This window comes from Cherax quadricarinatus, chromosome 5 (assembly GCF_038502225.1).
Source record: "Cherax quadricarinatus isolate ZL_2023a chromosome 5, ASM3850222v1, whole genome shotgun sequence".
NCBI classification, from domain to species: Eukaryota; Metazoa; Arthropoda; class Malacostraca; order Decapoda; family Parastacidae; genus Cherax; species Cherax quadricarinatus.
The window spans coordinates 14141749-14167406 of record NC_091296.1 but is presented as its reverse complement, the minus strand read 5'-3'; the positions used below and the strand labels follow the sequence as shown (position 1 = coordinate 14167406).

Sequence of the window (25658 nt, the reverse complement as noted above, 5' to 3'; positions counted from 1 at the left end):
TCTCCCTGGCTTGTAAACAATGTACACTGGCTTTACATGGGCTCAGGCCACGCAGACATGTTTGGGACTAGTACCCTTACCCGAGTTCTTGGGCGTTAGCCGAGCCAATGTTTTAACGCAAAAGCGTGCCACTGTCCAATTTTGGCATTAGCCAAGGCCACCGTTACCCAAGGGTCCACTGTAATTTAATTTACATGTGTGATTGTGACAGTATTATGCTGAACAAATCCTGTAACTTCCTCTCATTAAATACTTTCTTCATTCTTGTTCCGTTCTTCCTCCATCTCGTTACTAGAAAGGCATTCTTTGTATCAGTTCAGGTACCTAGCTTCCTTATTAATGTATCCTTAGATTTTTATATTGAATTACTGAATACCTTCAATGGAGTATAAACTAAGTACAGTGGTACCTTGACTTAAGAGTTTAATTCGTTTTGTGACAGCTCGTAACTCGGCACATATATCAAATCACTTTTCCTTGTTGAAATTAATTGAAATGCCATTAATTCATTCCAGCCCCCCAAAAACCCATCCCAATTTTTTTGAGTTTTTAACCCTTTCAGGGTCCAAGGCCAAAATCGGAAGGGGTGCCCCAGTGTCCAAGAAATTTTTGAAAAAAAAAAAAAATTTCTTACAGAATTCGAGTATATTTTTGTGAAGGTAATAAAAAAAAAAAAAAATTCTGATCAGTACTTACTGAGATACAAAGGCGAGAAGTTGACCCAAAATGACTGGGTGGCAGCAGCATCGGTGATTTCCGCAAACTCGCATTTCTTTATTGTACGTTTTTTTATACATTTTTCTTTTCCGAGTAACATTTGTGGCCTGTGAGACCAATACTGTATATAATGTATATACAGTGGAACCTCAAATATCAAACTTTCTTCGGTCCAGAAGGCTGTTCGAGTGCCTTTACCGAATGAATTTATTCCCATCAGGAATGTAAATTAGATTAGTCCATTTCAGACCCTCAAAAATACACTTATAAAAGCACTTACAAAAATACTTACATAATTGGTCGTGTTGGGAGCAGTTTGATTTTTGAGGTTCCACTGTATATAAGCTTACTGTATTGAACACAATAACTGCACTAAAATTATTATATTATTATTTACCACTTTTGTTTATTACAATAAACGTGCACAAATCTTGTATAATACTAATGTTCTATCATATATTTACATATGTACAATCACTGGACATGTTTTTAGAACTGCTGCAGCTTGTGGAACTCCTTGAAATAAGGCACCATGCACAGAGGTACCTTACATTCCTCGCACATAAACAGTGTCTTTGCGTCTTTGTTGCCGTCGTTTTGTTTGTGCACAGACAACACATCTCTTCTGAGCAAATTTCTTACTTGCAGGAAGCTGTATTATGAAGTGATCACCTTCCCTCCTGAAACGCTTGGGTATATCCTGAGTTTGAGGACGGTTTTGTATAGCAGGTGTTGTTAGGTAAGACATATGCAACAGTTAGGTATCTTTATTTCGAAACGTTTCGCCTACACAGTAGGCTTCTTCAGTCGAGTACAGAAAAGTTGATAGAAGCAGAAGATGCTTGAAGACGATGTAATCAGTCCATCACCCTTAAAGTTTTGAGGTGGTCAGTCCCTCAGTCTGGAGAAGAGCATTGTTCCATAGTCTGAAACAATACTATGGAACAATGCTCTTCTCCAGACTGAGGGACTGACCACCTCAAAACTTTAAGGGTGATGGACTGATTACATCGTCTTCAAGTATCTTCTGCTTCTATCAACTTTTCTGTACTCGACTGAAGAAGCCTACTGTGTAGGCGAAACGTTTCGAAATAAAGATACCTAACTGTTGCATATGTGTCTTACCTAACAATCTGTCGGTATTTTATACCATTTCAATGTTCATAGCAGGTGTTGTTACCTGGTATTTCATTACGAGTTGTCTGACAACAGATAAACAAAATTCACCATACGGTGGTCTGTTGCCAGTCTTCACTGGGTACATATTATATGCATTGAAATGTCCATGAGATGGAAGAAGTTTCATGTACCACTTTTAACTCTTACGAACACAATCAACAAAGCCAATCTGCACGTCACATTTGCCAGCCAAGCGCATGTTTTGTGTATAATCAATCACGGTCACTTGTTTTCGAATACATTCATTAGTCACACTATGAACTTTGCCACTGTCTTGCATTTCGTTAGGGTGAATGGTTGTCAGCAATGTGACATCTTGTTTGTCATGCCACCATAATGCCATGTCATTGGCAGTAAACACTTGCACCTCTTCACCACGAGTGCCTGCGTTGAACCTGGGCATGTGTTTACGATTAGAACGCACTGTGCCACACACATCAGTGAAGAGGCGATCAGTGAAGAGGCGTGGCCAGGAGCTGTCTCAACCCCTGCAACCACAATTAGGCGAGTACATCTGTCATGTTCACTCGCAAGAAATCACTGAGTAAAGGGCTTGTGTATCAGTTATCAGTTTATAATGTATGCCCCATACCAAGATAAGGTGCCATCATGCTTCTCACTACATCACCTGAGATACCCAATAACATCCTGGTATCTTTCAGTGTTTTACTTTCCGTGTATACAACAATATCCAATACCAGGCCACTGTCAGTCAGGGTACAAACAGTTTTATACCAAAATGTTTCCTCTTGCTCGGTATATACTGTTTGAACAACAGTCTACCTTTGAACAAAATCAAAGACTCGTCAAGTAAAAGATTCTTGAATGGATAAAAGTACATGTTGAACTTTTGTTTCGGATACATAAAAACATTTCTAATCTTGTATAACCTGTCACTTCTGTCAGGCCTGGTTTTGTCAGAGAAGTGCAACATGCGTAACAGTAAGATAAACCTGTTCACTGGGATGATTTCACTGAAGACCGGTGTACAAATTAGCAGATCTGTGAACCAGTATGATTTTATATTATGCTTATAGACATGAGGCATAAGCATTATTGTTGCAAAAAGCAAATAATTTCTGCAACAGTTCTTTCCACCAGTGTAGTCTTGACTGGTGATATGATAGTATTTGCCATGGTGTACTCAAAATACTTGTTACTTTCCCTGACAAGAGTTTCCATCAAGGGCTGGTCAAAGAATAGTTCAAAGAGTTCCAATTCATTTGCAGTGTTTCCAAGGGGACCAGTAGGTAGAATTCCACTGAGTCATCAAACTGGTGGGGCTTGGGAACAAAATTAGGATTTTGCTGCCAATCCCAGATACAGTTTGCTTGTGGATACTGGACATCATAAGCTGGTTGTGCTGGTAGTTGTGGCTGTGGTGGGCTGGTGGCTGACGCTCCGCTTTGTCCTTGAACTGAGGAGTCGGCAGCGTGGGTCCCAGCCTGGGCTGGTGAGTCATGCATGGCTGTGGCACTACCATCACCACTACCACCACCTACTGATGCCTGTGGTCTATCCATGCCAAGTGTAGCCACATCATCCCCGCTTTCACTGTCTATTCCTGGTGTAGGGCCACGGGATGTACTCCATCCCCTGGGCACCGCATAGGGAACACTACCCGACCGCTTGTGGCAGCGTATATACCGACGCTTCACTGGTGAGCATTTCCTCGCTATCACTACTCGAATGATCGTCAAGAGCAATAAAATCGCAATCCACGTCATTATCATCATTACTGAAGTCAAAGGCCTGGCCATGCGAAAAGTTTTCTCTTGCGATGAGGTACAACTGAACGTGACTGAGGCGTGCCCACACCAGAGGTAGAAGGTTGAGGATCATCAGGGTTTTCTGCACTATTATCGATATCCTGGTCATTCCTTTCGGTCACTAACTGATCAAAGCCAAAGAATTCGTCTTCATTTCCACTTCCATCAGAGTCAGAACTATCAAATACGAAGAGGAGATTCCCAATTTTCCTTGGAGTGAGAGCTGCCTTGCGACAAGGCATGGTGAACAAAGGTAACTGAGCCGGCGTTCCCACAATGCTATAGGGGCGCCTAGAATTTTTGTGTATGGCGCGTGCGCACACAACGCAGACCCATTCTCTCACATGTAGGTCTGCCAGCCTTTTTGCGCTAAATTTGACGCCGCTAGAATTTTGGCGTAGATCTACAGTTTGGTCCCTGAACGTAAAGCCGTAGATCTACGGCACAGACCCTGAAAAGGCTAAATTAGAAAAATGTATTTATAAATAAGAAATATACTCCACCCACCACCCTCACTACTCCACCCACCACCCTCACTACTCCACCCACCACCCTCACTACTCCACCCACCACCCTCACTACTCCACCCACCTTAATTAATGTTTCTGGAAAAACTGAGTTAAAATGGAGGTTACCTCTTCCCTGGATTTATACAAGAGCCAAACAAGGAATGGGTGCCTTGCTACAATCTGGGATTAGTGTGGGAGTTTGATCCTTCCAGTTATGTCTTGGAAAAGCATGTGGGATGGGATGAAGTACCCGACATTCCTTTGGGTATAGTTGGATTTGACTTCAGATACAGTGGACCCTCAACCAATAGTATTAATCCATTCCAGAGGGCTTGCAGTTGGTCGAAATTGCTGTTGGCAGTTAATTTTCCCCATAAGAAATAATTGAAATAGAATTAATCCGTTCCTGACACCCCAAAGTCTGAAAAAAAATTTACATGAAATGTACATTTCCTTGTATGGAAAGGAAATGGGACATGCAAAATAAACAATTAAATGCCACTTACCTTTATTGTGGAGTTGATGAATGATGTGCCAGCAGCAGGGGAAATTCAGAATTGTCTATTGCTTGGAAGGAGAATCCCCTTCCAGAAGGACTTCAGGTACCAAGTCCTTTGGTGGGGTTACCTCCCTCCTTGGTTTTTTAATGCCAGTAGGGCCAGCTTGAGTCACTGGACCCCTGTCGCACAAAATAGCTGTCCAGAGATCTGTTTCTCATGTGCCCCTAGGATTTCCCTAAAATGGGGCACAAGCGTGTCATTGTACATGTTGCCAATGCGGCTTGCAACTTCGGTGACAGGATAAAATTCTTCAATAAATGCTTGCACCTTTGTAAACATTGAACACATTTTCCTAATCCTTGATGCAGTCATCTTCCTCTGTCTCTCTTCATCCTGCTCTGAAAAACATTCCTGAGATGTGATCTGTTGCTCTTGAAGGTCTGCAGTGGTTAGTTCTTCCTCGTTGTTCTGCACCAACTCTTCCACATCCTCGTCACAAACCTCCAACCCCAAGGACTTCCCCAATGACACAAGAGCTTCCACTACTGGCATAGCCTCCTGAGGGTTAGCCCCAAGCCCTTCAACGTCCCTCTGTTCTACACATTCTGGCTAGTTTCCTCCAAGCAGAGTTCAAGGTCCTCTTAGTCACTCCCTCCCAAGCCTTACCTATAAGGTTCACACAGCTGAGGATATTGAAGTGATCTTTCCAAAACTCTCAGGGTCAGTTGAGTGTCTGAGGTCACTTCAAAGCACTTTTGAAATGCTGCTTTTGTGTAGTTTTTTTTTGAAGTTTGAAATGACCTGCTGGTCCATGGGCTGGAGGAGAGGATTGTACTAAGAGGCAAAAACTTCACCTTAACGAAACCAAACTCCCCTGCAATTTTCTCTTGCAAGTCGTGAGGATGAGCAGGAGCATTGTCCATTACCAGGAGGCACTTGAGTGGCAATTTCTTTTCCTGGAGGTATTTTGTCAGTGGGGCCAAACACACCATAAAACCAGTCCAAGAAAAATACCCTAGTGACCCATGCCTTACTGTTTGATCTCCACAACACGCACAAATTACCCTTGATATTGCTTTTCCTGAACACACTGGGAGTTTGAGTGATACACCAATAAAGGCTTCACTTTGCAATCACCACTAGCATTACTACACAACATTAATGTCGGGCTGTCTTTCATAGGCTTATGTCCTGGGAGTGCCTTTTCCTCCTGAGTAATGTAGGTCCTGTTTGGCATTTTCTTCCAAAACAGGCCTGTTTCATCACAATTAAACATTGTTCAGGTTTTAGGTTTTCAGTCTCTGTATTCCTTAAAGTCCTTCATATATTTTTCAGCCGCATTTTTGTCTGAACTGGCTGCCTTAATACACTGTGTATGCCGCTACGAATCTTAAATCTCTCAAACCAGCCTTTGCTGGCCTTAAATTCATCAGCAGCAGCACTATTTTGAGGCATTTTCTTAATGAGGAGATCATGCAACTTCCTTGCCTTTTCACAAATTATAGACCGAGTAACACTATCGCCTGATAATTGTTTTTCGTTTATCCATACCAATAAGTCTCTCTACCTCTTCAACTATTTGTGGTCTCTGTTTTGAAAACATACTTGAACCTTTTGCAACAGCAGCTTCCTTGATTGCCTGTCTGTTCGCCAAGATAGTACTGATGGTTGAATGTGATTTGTTGTATTGCCTTTCCACCTCAGCCATACGCACTCCACTCTCGTATTTTTCAACGATCTCCTTCATTTCCATCGTAATTCTCGCCCTTTTTAACACAGGCTTGGCACTAGAAGCTTTCTTGGGACTTACGGTGGTTTATTTAGCGGTTACAAGCACTAGAAATAGTGAAATCCAAAATATATGGGAAGCACACATGGAAACCGACCGCAACAGCTTGTAAACAATGGCACACTGACTCTTGGAGTGGCTGGGCCTGTTCAGGCCGCACTCCGGGCACATCGACACGTTCCAGACAAACGTCGTTGGTTGAGTTTTTTGCCATTGGTTAAGGCATTTTTTTCTATGGCAAAAAGCGCCGTTAGACAAAATTGCTGTTACTTAATGCCGCCGTTAGTTGAGGGTCGACTGTATACTGCCAATTAGTGGCAGCGTATCTGAAGCTTGCTCGTAACTCAGATTTTGGCTTGCAACTCTAAGCAAAAAAAAAAATAAACTGAGCGACGGCTCGTAACTCGGAAAACTCATAGGTTGGGGTACTCGTAAATTAAGGTACCAATGTACAGGTTCAACATCAGTAATCTGGCATCATTGGGACCTGTAGGGTGCCAGATTAGTGATTTTTGCCAGATTACAGAGTGGTTAGGTTAGAAATACACTTAACCCATCAGCGATGTTTACACACTTTATGCCCTATTTTTGGTCCATTCCATTGTTCCAGTCTACCAAACTTAGTTATTTCACTAGTATTCTTTCTATTCTGTTGATTGAGTTCCAGAAACTCCCCGTTTACCTACTCTTAACCACCCAAGAAAGTGGTCAGAAATCGGTAATTTGGCCAATTTCACACAAATTTAAAGAAATGCCAATTTCAAAATAGGGTCCAGAATAAACACTGCAGACATTCCTGGCACTAAAATATTTTCTGTTAGTCACGTCTCCAGGTCACCTCTTATTATGCTTCCATTCTATTTTGAATTTTTATTCACACAAAACGATAATTTACCGTTACGCAGACTACTGCATTATTGTATTAGTTATATAAATGTCGACCCATTCTTGCCCATGCATTAGACTGGCCAGTTGGGCACGTATTGGACAGCGGTGTCATTTGTTTACTCTTGAACATCGGCAAAAATCGAACATTTCCTCTAATTTAAGCTCATTTTCAAGATACTTTGTCGTGAAACCAATCAAATTGTTTATTTCTGTAATATATCTTCCATTCTATTAGAGACCAAAAACACAAGAATACAACCATAAAAAGCCATACAAAAATACACCAAGTCATTGTTTTACACCAGAAACATGGTCAGTTTTTTTTCTCATGCACCGAGTGCTGCAGGATTTTTTTTTTTTTTATATAGTGCCCACTTACCACAGACCTATTCTCTCGTATGTAAGCCCAAATTTACCACTCACAGCTTGTGTGAGTAAGCTGAGCTCATGGCAACCGACAGTGGCTTCAAAGCCACCTTATCTTTCATGAACAATGTATGGTGTACATACGTGCTTTACACAATGAGAAGCATTTCTTTTATTTGTTGGTACCATTGTTAACCCTTTGAGGGTCGACAGGCCCTCTCCGAAACTCGTTCTCAGGGTCGGCCAAATTTAAAAAAAAAAAAAAAATTATTTTCTCTTATGAAAAGATAGAGAATCTTTTCCCGATCATAACGACACCAAAAGTTTGAAATTTGATAGAAAACTTACGGAATTATGCTCTCGCAAAGTTAGCGGTCTCGGCGATGTTTACGGATCGGCGATTTTGCCCACTTTGAGCCCCATTTTCGGCCAATTTCACTGTACTAGTCGACAAAAAACATGAATATTTCGCTAGAACTCCATTTTTTCTATCGAATGGGTGCAAGAAACCACCCATTTATAAATTCAACTATCCAGTACAGTGGTCAGAATTTAGCAATTTTGCCAATTTCACACAAATTTCAAAAGATGCCAATTTCGGAATAGGGTCCAGAATAAACAAGAAAGACATTCCTGGCACTAAAATGACATTTCCTCTAGTCATTAGTCACGTCTCACGGCCCCTCTTATATTCTTTTGCTTTCCACTTTGAATTTTTATTCTCACAAAAAATATAAGATTTACTGTTATGCAGACTACTGCATTAGTGTAAAAAATGGTATAAATATTATTGGTGCACTTGTGAAAGAATATTAGACTCACCAGTTGACGTGTATTGCACGCTTGGCACAATTTATTTACTTTTGAAGTTTGGTAAAAATCGAACATTTCTGCTACTTTGAGCTCAATTTCAAGGCACCTTTCATTGTAAAACCAGTCAAAATCATCTCAATTTCAGTAATATGTCTTCCATTCTATAAAATGAGACCAAGAAAACTAGAATACAACAATAAATACCATACGAAAATACACTGCAAAGTCGCTGATTTATTAAAAAAAATGGAAAAAGTTTTTTTTTTCTCATTATGCACTGTGTGCTGCAGGATTTTTTTTAGACTGTGCACACTGACCACATAGACCCATTCTTTCATATGAAGGCCTACCAGCTTTCTCCCACTAGATTTGAGGTCGCTAGAATTTATGAGTACTAGTAAGTCAAAAACCCCTACGCGTAAGACGTACTAGTACGACGAAAACCCTCAAAGGGTTAAGGCTAGAAGTAACCAGATTATAACAAATGGAGAAAAAGAAATTGGAATGACTTGTGCAGCAAGAAGTGCTACCAAACAGTAGTGGCATGTTAGTGTGGCGACCCCAGAAATTCAAAATAATTCTAGCTGAACTTCGTGCCAGATTACTGATGGGTCCAGATTACTGATTGCCAGATTAGTGATAGCCGACCTGTATTCTTGTTATTCTCTCGTTAAGAGTATTTATAGCAGTGGATTGTGTGATCATTCGCACTGCGGCTGTTTGTTGTGTTGTTGGTTTTAGATTTTTTTTTTTGTGGAACCCCAGGCACAAATAGCGCATGTGAGGTATGGGTAGATCAGTAAATAGTATATTGTAAGTAGTGCCGTTTGTGGTACATAGTAATGCATCTTTGAGAGGATGCCAACTGTTTTAGAAACTTTTCGTTGTGTGTTGGATATGGGTGTTGAATTTCAGATTATCAAGGTGCAGACCCAGGAATTTTCCCTCGTGTTTAGCAATAAGTGTTAAGCATAATGTTTAGTTGGACTTCGCTTGCTCTACTCCCAAACATAAAGTAAAAATTTTTGTCTATTAAGTACGTATAAGTTTATTGACGGTCAACCAGGTTGATGTTCTTGAGTTCTTTGTTAACAAGTGTTGAGTGAGGCTAGATTTGGGGGTCTATTAAATTTGGTGGAGTAACCTGCCTGGTAGTGGGAGTTGCCTTGTTTGGGAGAGATGGGGACAAACACCAACTTGTTTCTGGTGGTCATTTGGTATTTTTAGTTGCTATGCACTGTCATTTTAGGATTCCATGTAATGTTTGATTTCTTGGGTCATCCTTTGTTTGACAGGAGAAATAGGCAACAGGGCACAGCAGAAAACAGATAGCTTTCAGTAAATATAGACAAACCTCACATTTTTTAGTCTTGCTAATAGGTCTTGGTGTGGTTATTCCTTTCCTGTTCAATTAGGTAAGTAGGTAAATACAATTAAGATGTGTTGCTAGATTAACCCTTTTGACTGTTTTGGTCGTATATATACATCTTACGAGCCAGTGTTTCAGATGTATATACAGGTCCTCCATCACAAATCCGGCATCATTGGGACCTGTAGTGTGCCGGATTACTGCGTTTGCCGGATTGCAGAGTGGTTACGTTAGAATACACTTAATAAAATTAACCAACTTGACTTGCACAACGTTCATTGAACATCGGCAAAAATCGAACATTTCCGCTACTTTGAGCTCAATTTCAAGGTACTTTTCGTCATAAAAACAATCAAAATCATGTCTATTTCTGTAATATATCTTCCATTCTATCAAACGAGTCCAAAAAATGAGGATACAACCATAAAAACCATACGAAAATATACTTCAGAGGCGGCTAATGGCTGAGAAGTGAACTCCCTTATTTATCGTCCATCTTTTTTATTTTTGTTGTACGTTAAGAAGCGTCTTTCCATCATACATTGCCCAAGTTCCAATGAGACAGCCCAACAAACAACCGAGAAAAAAAAATACTTACCAAAAATCATATATGGCAAGCCCAAGCCAGGTACTGGAAATAAGTCACTTTGACTTTTTTGGGTTATCCTAGGTTCTCTATACATACACTGCTATGTATCAAATCAAATCAAATCAAAGTTTATTCTCTATAAGGATTACAATGCGGGGTTTACAGATTTTAGTTGTGTGGTTTACATGCAATAAAATGCTAATTACAGAGGGGGGCCACTAGAACACCTAGCAAGGCTAGGCATTTCGGGCAAACTTAGATTAATTCTTAACCCTAAATTATTACAAATTGTGGAGTAAGTTGACTAAATACTAGTTTGTGAGTTTAGCAATGTGAATGCTTTTGTTTTGGCACAATACATAGTTTCCATATTGGAGTATCACAGGCAAACTTGACTAGTTAGGAATCATTATTTTAAGATTAAGATATGTATTTCTGTGCATGGGCCAGTAGGCCTTCTGCAGTGTTCCATCGTTCTTATGTGAGTGCAAGTGTGAACCACCAGGTGGTTCTTATGTAGTTAGTTGGCGGGGTGTATGAGGGAGGTAAGATATTTTCTAACGGTAGTTTTGAAGGTGATGAATGTGTCTGCAGTTCTAGAGTTTTCAGGTAGGGTGTTCCAGATTTTAGGGCCTTTGACACACATTGAATTTTTGTATAGATTTAGTCGGACACGGGGAATGTCGTAGAGATGTTTGTGCCTGGTGTTATGCTTGTGGGTCCTGTCACAGCTATCAAGAAAGCATTTTAGGTCAAGGTTAATATTGGAATTTAAGGTCCTGTATATGTAGATTGCACAGTAGTAAGTGTGGATGTTCTGAACAGGGAGTAAGTTTAGATCTATGAAGAGTGGGGGGGGGGGGTGTTGCCAGGGATGGGATTTAGTGATTATTCTTACTGCTGCTTTTTGTTGAGTTATTATTTGCTTTAGGTGTATTGCTGCAGTTGAACCCCAAGCACAAATAGCATAGGTGAGGTATGGATAAATGAGTGAATTGTATAGTGTGAGAAGGGCATTTTGCGGCATGTAGTATCGTATCTTGGAGAGGATCCCAACTGTTTGGGATACTTTTTTTTGACGTGTTGGATATGGGTGCTGAAATTCAGGTTGTTGTCGAGGTATAGGTCTAGGAATTTGCCCTCATTATGTCTAGCAATTAAAGTGCTGTCAATCTTAATGTTTAGTTGTGCAGCACCTGCTCTGCTACCAAACATAATGTATAGTAGGTTTTGTCTGTGTTAAGTGTAAGTTTATTGGCTGTCATCCAAGTTGATGTTTTGAGCAGCTCCTCATTAACAATGGTGTTGAGAGTGGCGAGATTAGGGTGAGAGATGACATAAGTCGTGTTGTCAGCAAAGAGAACGGGTTACAGGTGTTGGGATATGTTTGGAAGATCATTAATGTAAATAAGGAAGAGCAAGGGTCCAAGGACACTTCCCTGTCGAACTCCAGTATCAAGTGGTAGTGTTGATGATGCTGTGTCATTAATGGTGACATACTGATACCTATTAGTAAGGTAGGATTTGAAATATGCAAGCGCATGGCCTCTTGTACCATAATGGTCAAGTTTGTGGACTAGGATGCCGTGGTCTACTGTGTCAAAAGCTTTCCTTAGGTCAATAAAAATTCCTAGTGGATATTCCTTATTTTCCAATGCTGTGTAAAGCAGATCTAGCATTTTTACAATTGCATCATTAGTGCTTTTATTTTTCCTGAAACCAAATTGGCAAGGGTTAAGTATGTTTTGTGCCGTTATAAATGAATACCGTCTCCTGTGCACGAGTTTCTCGAAGATTTTGGATAGCAATGGTAAGTTTGATATTGGCCTATAGTTGTTTACATCTGTAGGGTCACCACCTTTATGTATTGGTGTAACTCTTGCTGTCTTGTTTACCTGGAGTTTACCTGGAGAGAGTTTCGGGGGGTCAACGCCCCCGCGGCCCGGTCTGTGACCAGGCCGCCTGGTGGATCAGCGCCTAATTAACCAGGCTGTTGCTGCTGGCTGCACGCAAACCAACGTACGAGCCACAGCCCGGCTGATCAGGAACTGACTTTAGGTGCTTGTCCAGTGCCAGCTTGAAGACTGCCAGGGGTCTGTTGGTAATCCCCCTGTGTGCTGGGAGGCAGTTGAACAGTCTTGGGCCCCTGACACTTATTGTATGGTCTCTTAACGTGCTAGTGACACCCCTGCTTTTCATTGGGGGGATGGTGCATCGTCTGCCAAGTCTTTTGCTTTCTTAGTGAGTGATTTTCGTGTGCAAGTTCGGTACTAGTCCCTCTAGGATTTTCCAGGTGTATATAATCATGTATCTCTCCCTCCTGCATTCCAGGGAATACAGGTTTAGAAACTTCAAGCGCTCCCAGTAATTGAGGTGTTTTATCTCCGTTATGCGCGCCGTGAAAGTTCTCTGTACATTTTCTAGGTCGGCAATTTCACCTGCCTTGAAAGGTGCTGTTAGAGTGCAGCAATATTCCAGCCTAGATAGAACAAGTGACCTGAAGAGTGTCATCATGGGCTTGGCCTCCCTAGTTTTGAAGGTTCTCATTATCCATCCTGTCATTTTTCTAGCAGATGCGATTGATATAATGTTATGGTCCTTGAAGGTGAGATCCTCCGACATAATCACTCCCAGGTCTTTGACGTTGGTGTTTCGCTCTATTTTGTGGCCAGAATTTGTTTTGTACTCTGATGAAGATTTAATTTCCTCGTGTTTACCATATCTGAGTAATTGAAATTTCTCATCGTTGAACTTCATATTGTTTTCTGCAGCCCACTGAAAGATTTGGTTGATGTCCGCCTGGAGCCTTGCAGTGTCTGCAATGGAAGACACTGTCATGCAGATTCGGGTGTCATCTGCAAAGGAAGACACGGTGCTGTGGCTGACATCCTTGTCTATGTCGGATATGAGGATGAGGAACAAGATGGGAGCTAGTACTGTGCCTTGTGGAACAGAGCTTTTCACCGTAGCTGCCTCGGACTTTACTCTGTTGACGACTACTCTGTGTTCTGTTAGTGAGGAAATTATAGATCCATCGACTGACTTTTCCTGTTATTCCTTTAGCACGCATTTTGTGCGCTATTACGCCATGGTCACACTTGTCGAAGGCTTTTGCAAAGTCTGTATATATTACATCTGCATTCTTTTTGTCTTCTAGTGCATTTAGGACCTTGTCGTAGTGATCCAATAGTTGAGACAGACAGGAGCGACCTGTTCTAAACCCATGTTGCCCTGGGTTGTGTAACTGATGGGTTTCTAGATGGGTGGTGATCTTGCTTCTTAGGACCATTTCAAAGATTTTTATGATATGGGATGTTAGTGCTATTGGTCTGTAGTTCTTTGCTGTTGCTTTACTGCCCCCTTTGTGGAGTGGGGCTATGTCTGTTGTTTTTTGTAACTGAGGGATGACCCCCGTGTCCATACTCCCTCTCCATAGGATGGAAAAGGCTCGTGATAGGGGCTTCTTGCAGTTCTTGATGAACAGAGTTCCACGAGTCTGGCCCTGGGGCAGAGTGCATGGGCATGTCATTTATCGCCTGTTCGAAGTCATTTGGCGTCAGGATAACATCGGATAGGCTTGTGTTAATCAAATTTTGTGGCGCTCTCATAAAAAATTCATTTTGATCTTCGACTCTGTTTGGTTAGCGGCTTGCTAAAAACTGAGTCATATTGGGACTTGAGTAGCTCACTCATTTCCTTGCTGTCATCTGTGTAGGACCCATCTTGTTTAAGTAGGGGCCCAATACTGGACGTTGTTCTCGATTTTGATTTGGCATAGGAGAAGAAATACTTTGGGTTTCTTTCGATTTCATTTATGGCTTTTAGTTCTTCCTGCGATTCCTGACTCCTAAAGGATTCTTTTAGCTTAAGTTCGATGCTTGCTATTTCTCTGACCAGTGTCTCCCTACGCATTTCAGATATATTGACCTCTTTTAGCCGCTCTGTTATTCTTTTCCGTCGCCTGTAAAGGGAGCGCCTGTCTCTTTCTATTTTACATCTACTCCTTTTTCTTAGAGGAATAAGCTTTGTGCATACATCGAGTGCCACCGAGTTAATCTGTTCTAGGCATAAGTTGGGGTCTGTGTTGCTTAGTATATCTTCCCAGCTTATATCGGTTAGGACTTGGTTTACTTGGTCCCACTTTGTTTTTGTTATTGAAGTTGAATTTGGTGAATGCTCCCTCGTGACTAGTCTCATTTTGTCGGTCTGGGGCTCCACGCATACATGTCTGAACCTCAATTATGTTGTGATCCGAGTATATTGTTTTTGATATGGTGACATTACTTATCAGATCATCATTGTTAGTGAAGATGAGGTCTAGTGTATTCTCCAGTCTAGTAGGCTCTATTATTTGCTGGTTTAAATTGAATTTTGTGCAGAGATTTAAAAGCTCGTGTGAGTGTGAGTTTTCATCAGAGCTGCCTCCTGGTGTTATTACTGCAACAATATTATTTGCTATATTCCTCCATTTTAGGTGCCTTAAGTTGAAATCCCCCAGGAGCAAGATGTTGGGTGCAGGAGCTGGAAGATTTTCCAGACAGTGGTCAATTTTTAACAGCTGTTCCTGGAATTGCTGGGATGTTGCATCCGGAGGTTTGTGGACTACCACAATGACTAGGTTTTGGTTCTCGACCTTTACTGCTAAAACTTCCACTACATCATTTGAGGCATTAAGCAGTTCTGTGCAAACAAGTGACTCTGCAATGTAGTTTCGGGAACGTGCTAGTTTCTAGTGACTTGTTAAAAAAGTAATGAAATAGCATGCAAGAGGACATGGGCCACTCGCTTGTACAATAATGGTGGGACATGACAGGTTCCCTGAGTTACTTTTAAGTGACTTTATAATCTCAGTGACTTCGGTGGGCTCAGTTGGTACAAGATAGAAGGAATTTGGGAAATTCCCATCTAGATAGTCCCCAGCATGGGCGTTGGTTCCTGGGATTTTACTGACAAGTTTAGATCCTATGGTTGAGAAGTCGTTTATCTTGTTAGCTGTTTCAGTGGGATGCAGCGGTGTTTCATTAGGTTTAGTTAGGACAGTATTCTTTTTTTTTTTTTTTTTTTTTAGTTTTTAGTTTTTAGTTTTTGGGTGCCCAGAATCTGAGTGTTTTCCAGGTCTTTTTTGTCTCCTCTTGTCAGTGAATCTGCTGGAGTAGTACAGTTGTTTGGCTTTCTTTATTACTTTGGTGAGAACTGATATAGTATTTAAGAATATCTGTGTATTAAGCCCTGTCTATATTGCTTTTCATATTGGTGTTTATCAATGGATTTCAGAATGGTGCTGGTTAGCCATGGGCAACTGAGCCGTTTATTCGTGATGTGTTTCGTTTTTATAGGACAATGTTTGTTGTATAGTCTAAGTGATTTAAGAAAAATGTCTGTCCTCATATACATCAATAATCTTCCAAACGTATCCCAACACCTGAACCCCATTCTCTTTGCTGACGACACGACTTATGTCATCTCTCGCCCTAATCTTGCCACCCTCAACACCATTGTTAACGAGGAGCTGATCAAAATATCGACTTGGATGACAGCCAATAAACTTACGCTTAACACTGACAAAGCCTACTATATTATGTTTGGTAGCAGAGCAGGAGTTGCACAAATTAACATTAAGATCGACAACTCAAATTGCGAGACATAATGAGGGCAAATTCCTAGGCCTATACCTCGACGACAACCTGAATTTCAGCACCCATATCCAACACAACTTAAAAAGTATCCAAAATGGTTGGGATCCTCTCCAAGATACGATACTACGTGCCGCAAAATGCCCTTCTCACACTATACCACTCGCTTATTTATCCATACCTCACCTGTGCTATTTGTGCTTGGGGATCAACTGCAGCAACACACCTAAAGCCAATAATAACCCAACAAAAAGCTGCAGTAAGAATAATCACTAAATTGCATCCCTGGCAACCTCCCCCCCCCCCACTCTTCATAGATCTAAACTTACTCCCTGTTCAGTACATCCACACTTACTACTGTGCAATCTACATCTACAGGACCTTAAATTCCAATATTAACCTTGACCTAAAACGTTTTCTTGATAGTTGACAGAACCCACAGGCATAACACCAGACACAAACATCTCTGACATTCCCCGTGTCCGACTAAACCTTTACAAAAATTCAATGCATGTCAAAGGCCCTAAAATCTGGAACACCCTTCCTGAAAACTCTAGAACTGCAGACACATTCATCACCTTCAAAACTACCATTAGAAAACATCTCATCTCCCTGATACACCCAGTCAACTAATTACACGAATACCACCTGGTGGTTCACACTTACTCACCCATTTGACCATAAACAGAAATATCAATCTCAATCTTAAAATAATGAATCCTAACTAGTCATAAGTTGGCCTGTGATACTCCAATACTGAAACTATGTATTGTGCCAAAACAAAAGCATTCACATTGCTAAACTCACAAACTAGTATTTAGTCACTTAGCCATAATACCAACTTACCTCATAATTTGTAATATTTTAAAGTTAAGAATTAATCTAAGGCTGCCCGAAATGCCTAGCCATGCTAGGCGTTCTAGTGGCCCCCTCTGTAACCACACAATAACCAAATTCTGTAAACTCAGCATTGTAATCCTTATAGAGAATAAACTTTGAATTTGAATTGGCCTTGGAGAATTCTGTAGGCCAGTCAACAGTCTCTAGGTCTGCTGTGAACTTCCTTATTGAGGCCTCGTCATGGAGTCTAAATGAAACTTTGTTGTATTCCAGTGGTGATTTACTAATGTTTAAGAGGAAGGTAGGGTAGTGGTCTGTAGTGCTGTCTATGATTATCCCTGATTTAAGGGGGTGCTAGTATATTGGTCCATATGTGGTCTATTATGGTTGCACTTGTCTCAGTGAGCCTGGTTGGTTTAGTTATTGTTGGTATGAGAAGTGTTGTTCATATTGTTGATGAAATCAGTTACAGGCTGATCATCTAGTAGGCCAAGGTTGATATTGAAGTCTCCAGCTTAGAGAAGGTGGTGCTTGTTCATTTGTCTGTTATTAGTGCCTTTAATTTCTCACTGAAATTTGGTATGTTTGTGTGGGGTATCCGGTAAATGGCACCGATTGTTATAAGCGTCTTAAGGTTTTTTACAGTAAAATTAGCAAAAATGTATTCCCTATATTCATCACTAAAGCAAGTGGTGCTTATACAAGATAGTTGGTTGGAGTAATACATTGCAGTACCACCCCCAACTTGGTATGGTCTGCAGTTGTGGATTGCTGTGTATCCTGGTAGTGGGTAGATATCTATTGTGTCCTGCTTAAGCCAGGTCTCGGTAAGATTAATGCAGGAGAAGGGTGTCTTTAGCGACTCAAGGAGTGCCAGGAGGTCATCATAGTGTTTGCTTAAGGACCTGATGTTGTAGTTAAGAACTGATACTTTTAGCACTCTTAAGGATAATGCTGGCTTGTGATGCTGTGTAATAAAGGCAGTTACTTTCCAGTAGGTTTTGATTGGGTGTTATATTGTGGAGGTTTATATCAGGGTTGGCGTGATCATTCATCTTCTAGGTTTAAAAAATGGTTATTTATATCCTGTATTGTGCGGTGAGTTCTAATACTGATATCTGTATTAGTGGGAAGTTTGGACAAGTATATAGCTAAAGCACCTTGGTTGTATAGAGTATAGTCAATAATAAACATAATGAAGTTGATATTGTCTGTTGTGCTAGAATGAGCTAAAGTACAACTAAGTATAAACTAAAAATATAAAAATACAAATTAAAAATAGCACCACTCTCTCACTTGTAATTGCACTAAGTTCTAATTTAATGAATTTGGTGTTGTCTATGTATTGAGCTATGTATTGTGTATACCTGAATAAACTTATTTATTTCTAGTCTGTCAACTGAGTACAAGAAACTGCCCATTCACTTATTTCAACTACCCAATAAAGTGGTCAGAAATTGGCAATTTGGCCGATTTCACACAAATTTCAACAGATGCCAATTTCAAAATAGGGTCCAGAATAAACAATGCAGACCTCCCTGGCACTAAAACATTTTCTCTGTTCATTAGTCATGGCTACAGGCCCCTCTTATATTACTCTTGCTTACCATTTGAAATTTTTATTCACAAAAAAATAATTTACTGTTATGCAGACTGCTGCATTATTGTAATAATTGTATAAATAATGTCAACCCATTCTTGACGCCGTATTGGAATTTGGACTGGCAGGCGGACAGGTATTGGACGGTGACGTCATTTGTTTACTCGAGCTTCGCTAAAGAATAGAACATTTTCACTACTGTGAACGCAATTTCAAGGTACTTTTCATCATGAAAGCAATCAAAATCATATCTATTTCTGTAATACAGTGGACCCCCGCATAGCGAACTTAATCCGTGCAAGAGGGCTGGTCGTTATGCGAAATGTTCGCTATGCGAATTAATTTTCCCCATAAGAAATAATGGAAATAAAATTAATCCGTGCAAGACACCCAAAAGTATGAAAAAAATTTTTTTTTACCACAAAAAAATGTTAATTTTAGTACACACAAACTGAAAAAGGCATGCACAATTACATGACACTTACTTTTATTGAAGATCTGGTGATGATTGATGGGATGGGAGGAGGGGAGAGAGAGTGTTAGTGTTTAGAAGGGGAATCCCCTTCCATTAGGACTTGAGGTAGCAAGTCCTTTTCTGGGGTTACTTCCCTTCTTCTTTTAATGCCACTAGGACCAGCTTCAGAGTCACTGGACTTCTTTCGCACAACATATCTGTCCATAGTGGCCTGTACCTCTCGTTCCTTTATGATTTGTCTAAAGTGGTTCACAACAGTGTCATTGTAACAGTCACCAGCACGGCTTGCAATAGCTGTGTGAGGGTGATTTTCATCAAAAAAGGTTTGCACTTCAAGCCATTTTGTACACATTTCCTTAATCTTTGAAGTAGGCAATTCCTTCAATTTCTCTCTCCCCTCCTTTGAACCAGTTTCCCCAGGTCTGGCCTCTTGCTCTTGAAGTTGATCTATCAGCTCATCAGTGGTTAGTTCTTCATTGTCCTCCTCCACCAACTCTTCCACATCCTCCCCACTAACCTCCAACCCCAAGGACTTCCCCAATTCCACAATTGATTCCTCAACTGGTATACTACTCCTCTCAGGGTTAGCCTCAAACCCTTCAAAATCCCTTTTGTCTACACATTCTGGCCACAGTTTCTTCCAAGCAGAGTTCAAGGTTCTCTTAGTCACTCCCTCCCAAGCCTTACCTATAAGGTTTACACAATTGAGGATATTAAAGTGATCCTTCCAAAACTCTTTTAGAGTCAATCGAGTGTCTGTGGTCACTTCAAAGCACTTTTGAAACAGAGCTTTTGTGTACAGTTTCTTGAAGTTGGAAATGACCTGCTGGTCCATGGGCTGCAGGAGAGGAGTGGTATTAGGAGGCAAAAACTTCACCTTAATGAAGCTCATGTCCCCATAAAGTCGCTCTGCCACGTCTGTAGGATGACCAGGGGCATTGTCTAACACCAGGAGGCACTTAAGGTCTAATTTCTTTTCAGTTAGGTAATCTTTCACATTGGGGGCAAATGCATGGTGTAACCAGTTATAGAAAAATTCCCTAGTGACCCATGCCTTACTGTTTGCCCTCCACAGCACACACAAATTATCCTTGAGGACATTCTTTTGCCTGAATGCTCTGGGAGTTTGAGTGATACACTAATAAAGGCTTAACTTTGCAATCACCACTAGCATTGGCACACATCAACAAAGTAAGCCTGTCTTTCATAGGCTTATGTCCTGGGAGTGCCTTTTCCTCCTGAGTAATGTAGGTCCTGCTTGGCATTTTCTTCCAGAACAGGCCTGTTTCATCACAATTAAACACTTGTTCAGGTTCCAGTCCTTCAGTTTCTATGTACTCCTTGAATTCCTGCACATATTTTTCAGCCGCTTTGTGGTCCGAACTGGCAGCCTCACCATGCCGTATCACACTATGGATGCCACTACGCTTCTTAAATCTCTCAAACCAACCTTTGCTGGCCTTAAATTCACTCACATCATCACTAGTTGCAGGCATTTTTTTAATTAAATCGTCATGCAACTTCCTAGCCTTTTCACATATGATCGCTTGAGAGACGCTATCTCCTGCTAGCTGTTTTTCATTTATCCACACCAATAAGAGTCTCTCAACATCTTCCATCACTTGCGATCTTTGTTTCGAAAACACAGTTAAACCTTTGGCAACAACAGCTTCCTTGATTGCCGTTTTCTTGCCCACAATAGAAGCGATGGTTGATTTTGGTTTCTTGTACAACCTGACCAGGTCGGTGATACGTACTCCACTTTCATACTTATCAATGATCTCTTTCTTCATTTCAATGGGTATTCTTACCCTTTGAGGTGTAGGGTTGGCACTAGAAGCTTTCTTGGGGCCCATGGTCACTTATTTTCCACAAACAGCACCGAAAACACTGTAATAATACGAAATATTCCGAGTGTATGCTTGAATGTTACCACGGAGGCTGGCTGGTAAACAATGGGACGGGCGGCACATGTGAGGCTGGCTGAGGGCGCAGATTGGACGCGTCTCGGACGAAGTTCGCTGAGCGGGTTTTTGTCCACTATGCGGGGCAAAATTTTAGCGAACAAAGCGTTCGCTATGCGGATTGTTCGCTATGCAAGGCGTTCGCTATGCGGGGGTCCACTGTATATCTTTCATTCTATCAAATGAGCCATTAGCGGCTAAGCGGCCGCTAATGGCTGAGAAGTAAACTCCGCTATTTATGGTCTGATTTCTTTCAATTTTGGTGTACGTTAAGAAGTATCTTTACATCATACGTTGCCCAAGTTTCAGTAAGATAACCCAACAAACAACTGAGAAAATAGTAGTAATATCTTTATTTACTACATGTGCATGTACAAGGTATACAGGCCTAGCTGATATCAGTGACATACTACTACATAGAAAGCTGCTTGTTATGCAGAGTACTTAAAGAAAATTACCTGAAGTTTACCTGGAGAGAGTTCCAGGGGTCAACGCCCCTGCGGCCTGGTCTGTGACCAGGCCTCCTGGTGGATCATAGCCTGATCAACCAGGCTGTTACTGCTGGCTGCACGCAATCCAATGTACGAGCCACAGCCTGGCTGGTCAGGTACCGACTTTAGGTGCTTGTCCAGTGCCAGCTTGAAGACTGCCAGGAGTCTATTGGTAATCCCCCTTATGTATGCTGGGAGGCAGTTGAACAGTCTTGGGCTCCTGACACTTATTGTATTGTCTCTTAACGTGCTAGTGAGACCCCTGCTTTTCATTGGGGGGATGTTGCATCGTCTGCCAAGTCTTTTGCTTACGTTGAGTGATTTTTGTGTGCAAGTTCGGTACTAGTCCCTCTAAGATTTTCCAGGTGTATATAATCGTGTATCTCTCCCGCCTGTGTTCCAGGAAATACAGGTTCAGGAACTTCAAGCACTCCAAGTAATTGAGGCGTTTTATCTCCGTTATGTGCACTGTGAAGGTTCTCTACATTTTCTAGGTCAGCAGTTTCACCTGCCTTGAAAGGTGCTGTTAGTGTGCAGCAATATTCCAGCCTAGATAGAACAAGTGACCTGAAGTGTCATCATGGGCTTGGCATCCCTAGTTTTGAAGGTTCTCATTATCCATCCTGTCATGTTTCTAGCAGCTGCGATTGATACAATGTTATGGTCCTTGAAGGCGAGGTCCTCCGACGTGATCACTCCCAGGTCTTCGACATTGGTATTTCGCTCTATTTTGTGGCCAGAGTTTTTGTACTCTGATGAAGATTTAATTTCCTCGTGTTTACCATATCTGAGTAATTGAAATTTCTCATCGTAGAACTTCATATTGTTTTCTGCGGCCCATTGGAGGATTTGGTTGATGTCCGCCTGGAGCCTTGTGTTGTGTGCAATGGAAGACAGTCGTGCAGATTCAGGTGTCATCTGTAAAGGAAGACAGTGTTGTGGCTGACATCCTTGTCTGTCAGATGTGAGGATGAGAAACAAGATGGGAGCGAGTACTGTGCCTTGTGGAACAGAGCTTTCCACCGTAGCCGCCTTGGACTTTCCTCTGTTGACTACTACTGTTATGTTTGCGAGGAAATTATAGATCCGTCTACCAACTTTTCCTGTTATTCCTTTAGCACGCATTTTGTGCGCTATTACGCCATGGTCACACTTGTCGAAGGCTTTTGCAAAGTCTGTATATATTACATCTGCATTCTTTTTTGTTTTCTAGTGCATCTAGGACCTTGTCGTAGTGATCCAATAGTTGAGACAGACAAGAGTGACCTGCTCTAAACCCATGTTGCCCTGGGTTGTGTAATTGATGGGTTTCTAGATGGGTGGCGATCTTGCTTCTTAGGACCCTTTCAAAGATTTTTAAGATATGGGATGTTAGTGCTATCGGTCTGTAGTTCTTTGCTATTGCTTTACTGCCCCCTTTGTGGAGTGGGGCTATGTCAGTGTCCCAGGATAACACCCACACTAGTCGGCTAACACACAGGTACCTATTTACTGATGGGCAAACATAGGCAACAGGTGTAAAGAAACACGCCTAATGTTTCTACCCTGGCTGGGAATCGAATATTTACCAAAAATCGTATATGGCTAACCCAAGCCAGATACTAGAAATAAGCCACGTTGACTTTTTTGGGTTTTCCTAGGTTCCCTACACATGCTGCTGTGTGTGTGATAATCTATATAGAGAAAATAACTTTTGTTTGAGGTTTATGGTGCAGTATGAGTGTATATCAGTTAGCCCTGTGCTATACTCTGTTTTCTCTAATATAATCCCCCCAAGACAGGGATAGGAGAATGGTATTTTTATACCATATCCTCTTCGTACCTCTGTCGAACTGCTCGGTGTTATGCCAAATATTATTTATTCTGGAGTATTTAACATGTTTTATGTTATTTATATTGTTTATTATGTCATATTAGATCAATCGTGATAGGCAAATAAGCTGTAGTGTTGATATTAGCGTAATAATAAAGCATATTCTCCTGCATCATGAGACTGAGCTCATGGTAACAGACAGTGGCTTCAAAGCCACCTTATCTTTAATGGATAATGTACTGTGTCGGTGCTTTACATAATGAGAAGCATTTCTTTTATTCATTGGAACCGTGGATAGGGCTAAAAGTAAGCGGGTTAAAACAATAAATGGAGAAAAAGAAATTGGAGTGACTTGTGCAGCAAGTAGCACCACCAGACAGTACCAGCAGGTTTGTGTGGTGACCCTGGAAATTTGAAATTATGCTAGCCAAAATTAGTGCCGAATAACTGATTGCCGTATTTGTGATGGCGGACCTGTATACTCAGTATTTCTAGTGGCTTCGAATCAAGCAGGAGAAAGCTGGTAGGCCCACATGCGAGAGAATGGGTCTGTGTGTTCAGTGTGCACCACATAAAAATCCTGCAGCACACAGTGCATAATGAGAAAAAAACTGACCAGTTTTTTGGATTAAAACGCTGACTTTGAGGTGTATTTTTGTATAGTATTTATTGTTGTATTCTCATTTTTGTGGTCTCATGTGATAAAATGGAAAACATATTGCAGAAATAGAGATGATTTTTATTAGTTTCATGATGAAAACTACCTTGAAATTGAGCTCAAAGTAGCGGAAATGTTTGATTTTTACCAATGTTCAAGAATAAGCAAATCACACCACATGTCCAATACACTTCAACTGGGGAGTCTAATATTCTTTCACTAGTGCACTGATATTATTTATACCATTTTTACAATAATGCAGTAGTCTGCATAACAGTAAATTTGGTATTTTTTGTATGAATAAAAAATCAAAACAGAAAGCAATAGTAATATAAGAAGGGCCTAGAGACGTGACTAATGAATAGAGGATGTTATTTTAGTGCCAAGAATGTCTGCATTGTTTATTATTGGGTAGTTCAAATCGGTAAATGGGCGGTTTCTTGTACTCAGTTGATAGAAAAAATGGAGTTCTAAAGAAATAGCTACGAGTTTGGTCAACTGGAACAATAAAATTGGCCAAAAACAATGCTCGAAGTTGGCGAAATCGCCGATGCGTATGTTGCCGAGACTGCTAAATTCACAGGAGCGTAATTCAGCAAGTTTTCGACCAAATTTCATACTTTGTGTCATTACCTTCGGGAAAAGATTCTCTCATTTCATAAGAAAGTTTTTTTATTTTCTCCCAAAAATTTGAGACATAGAATGAGTTTCAGAAAGGGGCATGCAACAGTCAAAGGGTTAAAACAATTTGGATAAGTCTGTATATCTGCACATACAGCAGGTATGAGTGAGCATGTTAGATAGGAGTGGAGACAAATGGTTTTTGGGATTGGACGACCTGTTGGAGTGAGGAAGGTAATATTTTATGAAGGGGTTTGGGGAAACCAGTTAACTGGACTAGAGTTCTGGAGCTGGGATGTACAGTGCCAGCACTCTAAAGGAGGGGTTTGGGGTATTTGCTGTTCAGAGGCCATGGGGGGCACTGACCCCCAGAACCCTCCATGTATACTCCAGGTATGCAGAGGAACATTTAAACTGTTGTATCTGCATGCCTCTGGCAAGACAGTGATTGTGTAAATGGTGACATTATTCTTTTTCGGGTCACCCTACCTCGGTGGGATATGGCCAGTGTTAAAAAAATTTTCCTGATGAATGTCCTCATTACTGCAGGCATGCAGCCAGTGCACCGTGCGGCAACTCGTGGCCGCAAGAAGGTGCTGGAGGTTCTCCGGGACCATGGATGTGATCTCTCCTCCCGGGTTACTACTGACTGGTCCTCAACCCTCCACCATGCTGCTGCTCATGGTGATTTGGAACTGGTAAAGTGGCTGGTATACAATGGGGTCAGATACGATCTTACCGACAAGGCTGGCCGTATTGCGCAGAACTTCCCGAGGGTCAGGTACCACCGTAAGGTCCTGAAATTCCTGAGATTCATTGCAAAACAGGTAGGTTAGGTCACTTGCCTAACCAGTAGGAGTATCGAGTATGGTAACAGGTTTATGCAGCCTGACCAAGTCACACGTTTACTTATTTAAATTTTCATTTGTCCATTACTGTGTAGCATGTGTAAGAAAGTAGTAAACAAAAGTATAATGAAGATTCTGTGATACAGTATTTTTAATAAAATGCCATCTACAAAGTATAATATCTTGCAGTTTATTCACTTAAATTTCCTTTTATAAAATAAAATTTA

At 41.1% G+C, this 25658-nt stretch overlaps 2 protein-coding genes across 8 annotated transcripts in view; both read left to right on the top strand.

The window, feature by feature from the left end:
- Nucleotides 1-25658, top strand: part of mbt (serine/threonine-protein kinase PAK mbt) — a 558896-nt gene that overhangs the window by 452315 nt on the left and 80923 nt on the right. The window lies entirely within an intron of this gene.
- Nucleotides 1-25658, top strand: part of LOC128684684 (enolase-phosphatase E1) — a 93800-nt gene that overhangs the window by 64965 nt on the left and 3177 nt on the right. For all 7 annotated transcript variants that reach the window (XM_070100400.1, XM_070100404.1, XM_070100416.1 and 4 more), the window contains exon 5: nt 25133-25410. In XM_070100400.1, the coding sequence (XP_069956501.1) occupies nt 25133-25410 (278 nt within the window). The remainder of the gene's footprint in view (nt 1-25132; nt 25411-25658) is intronic.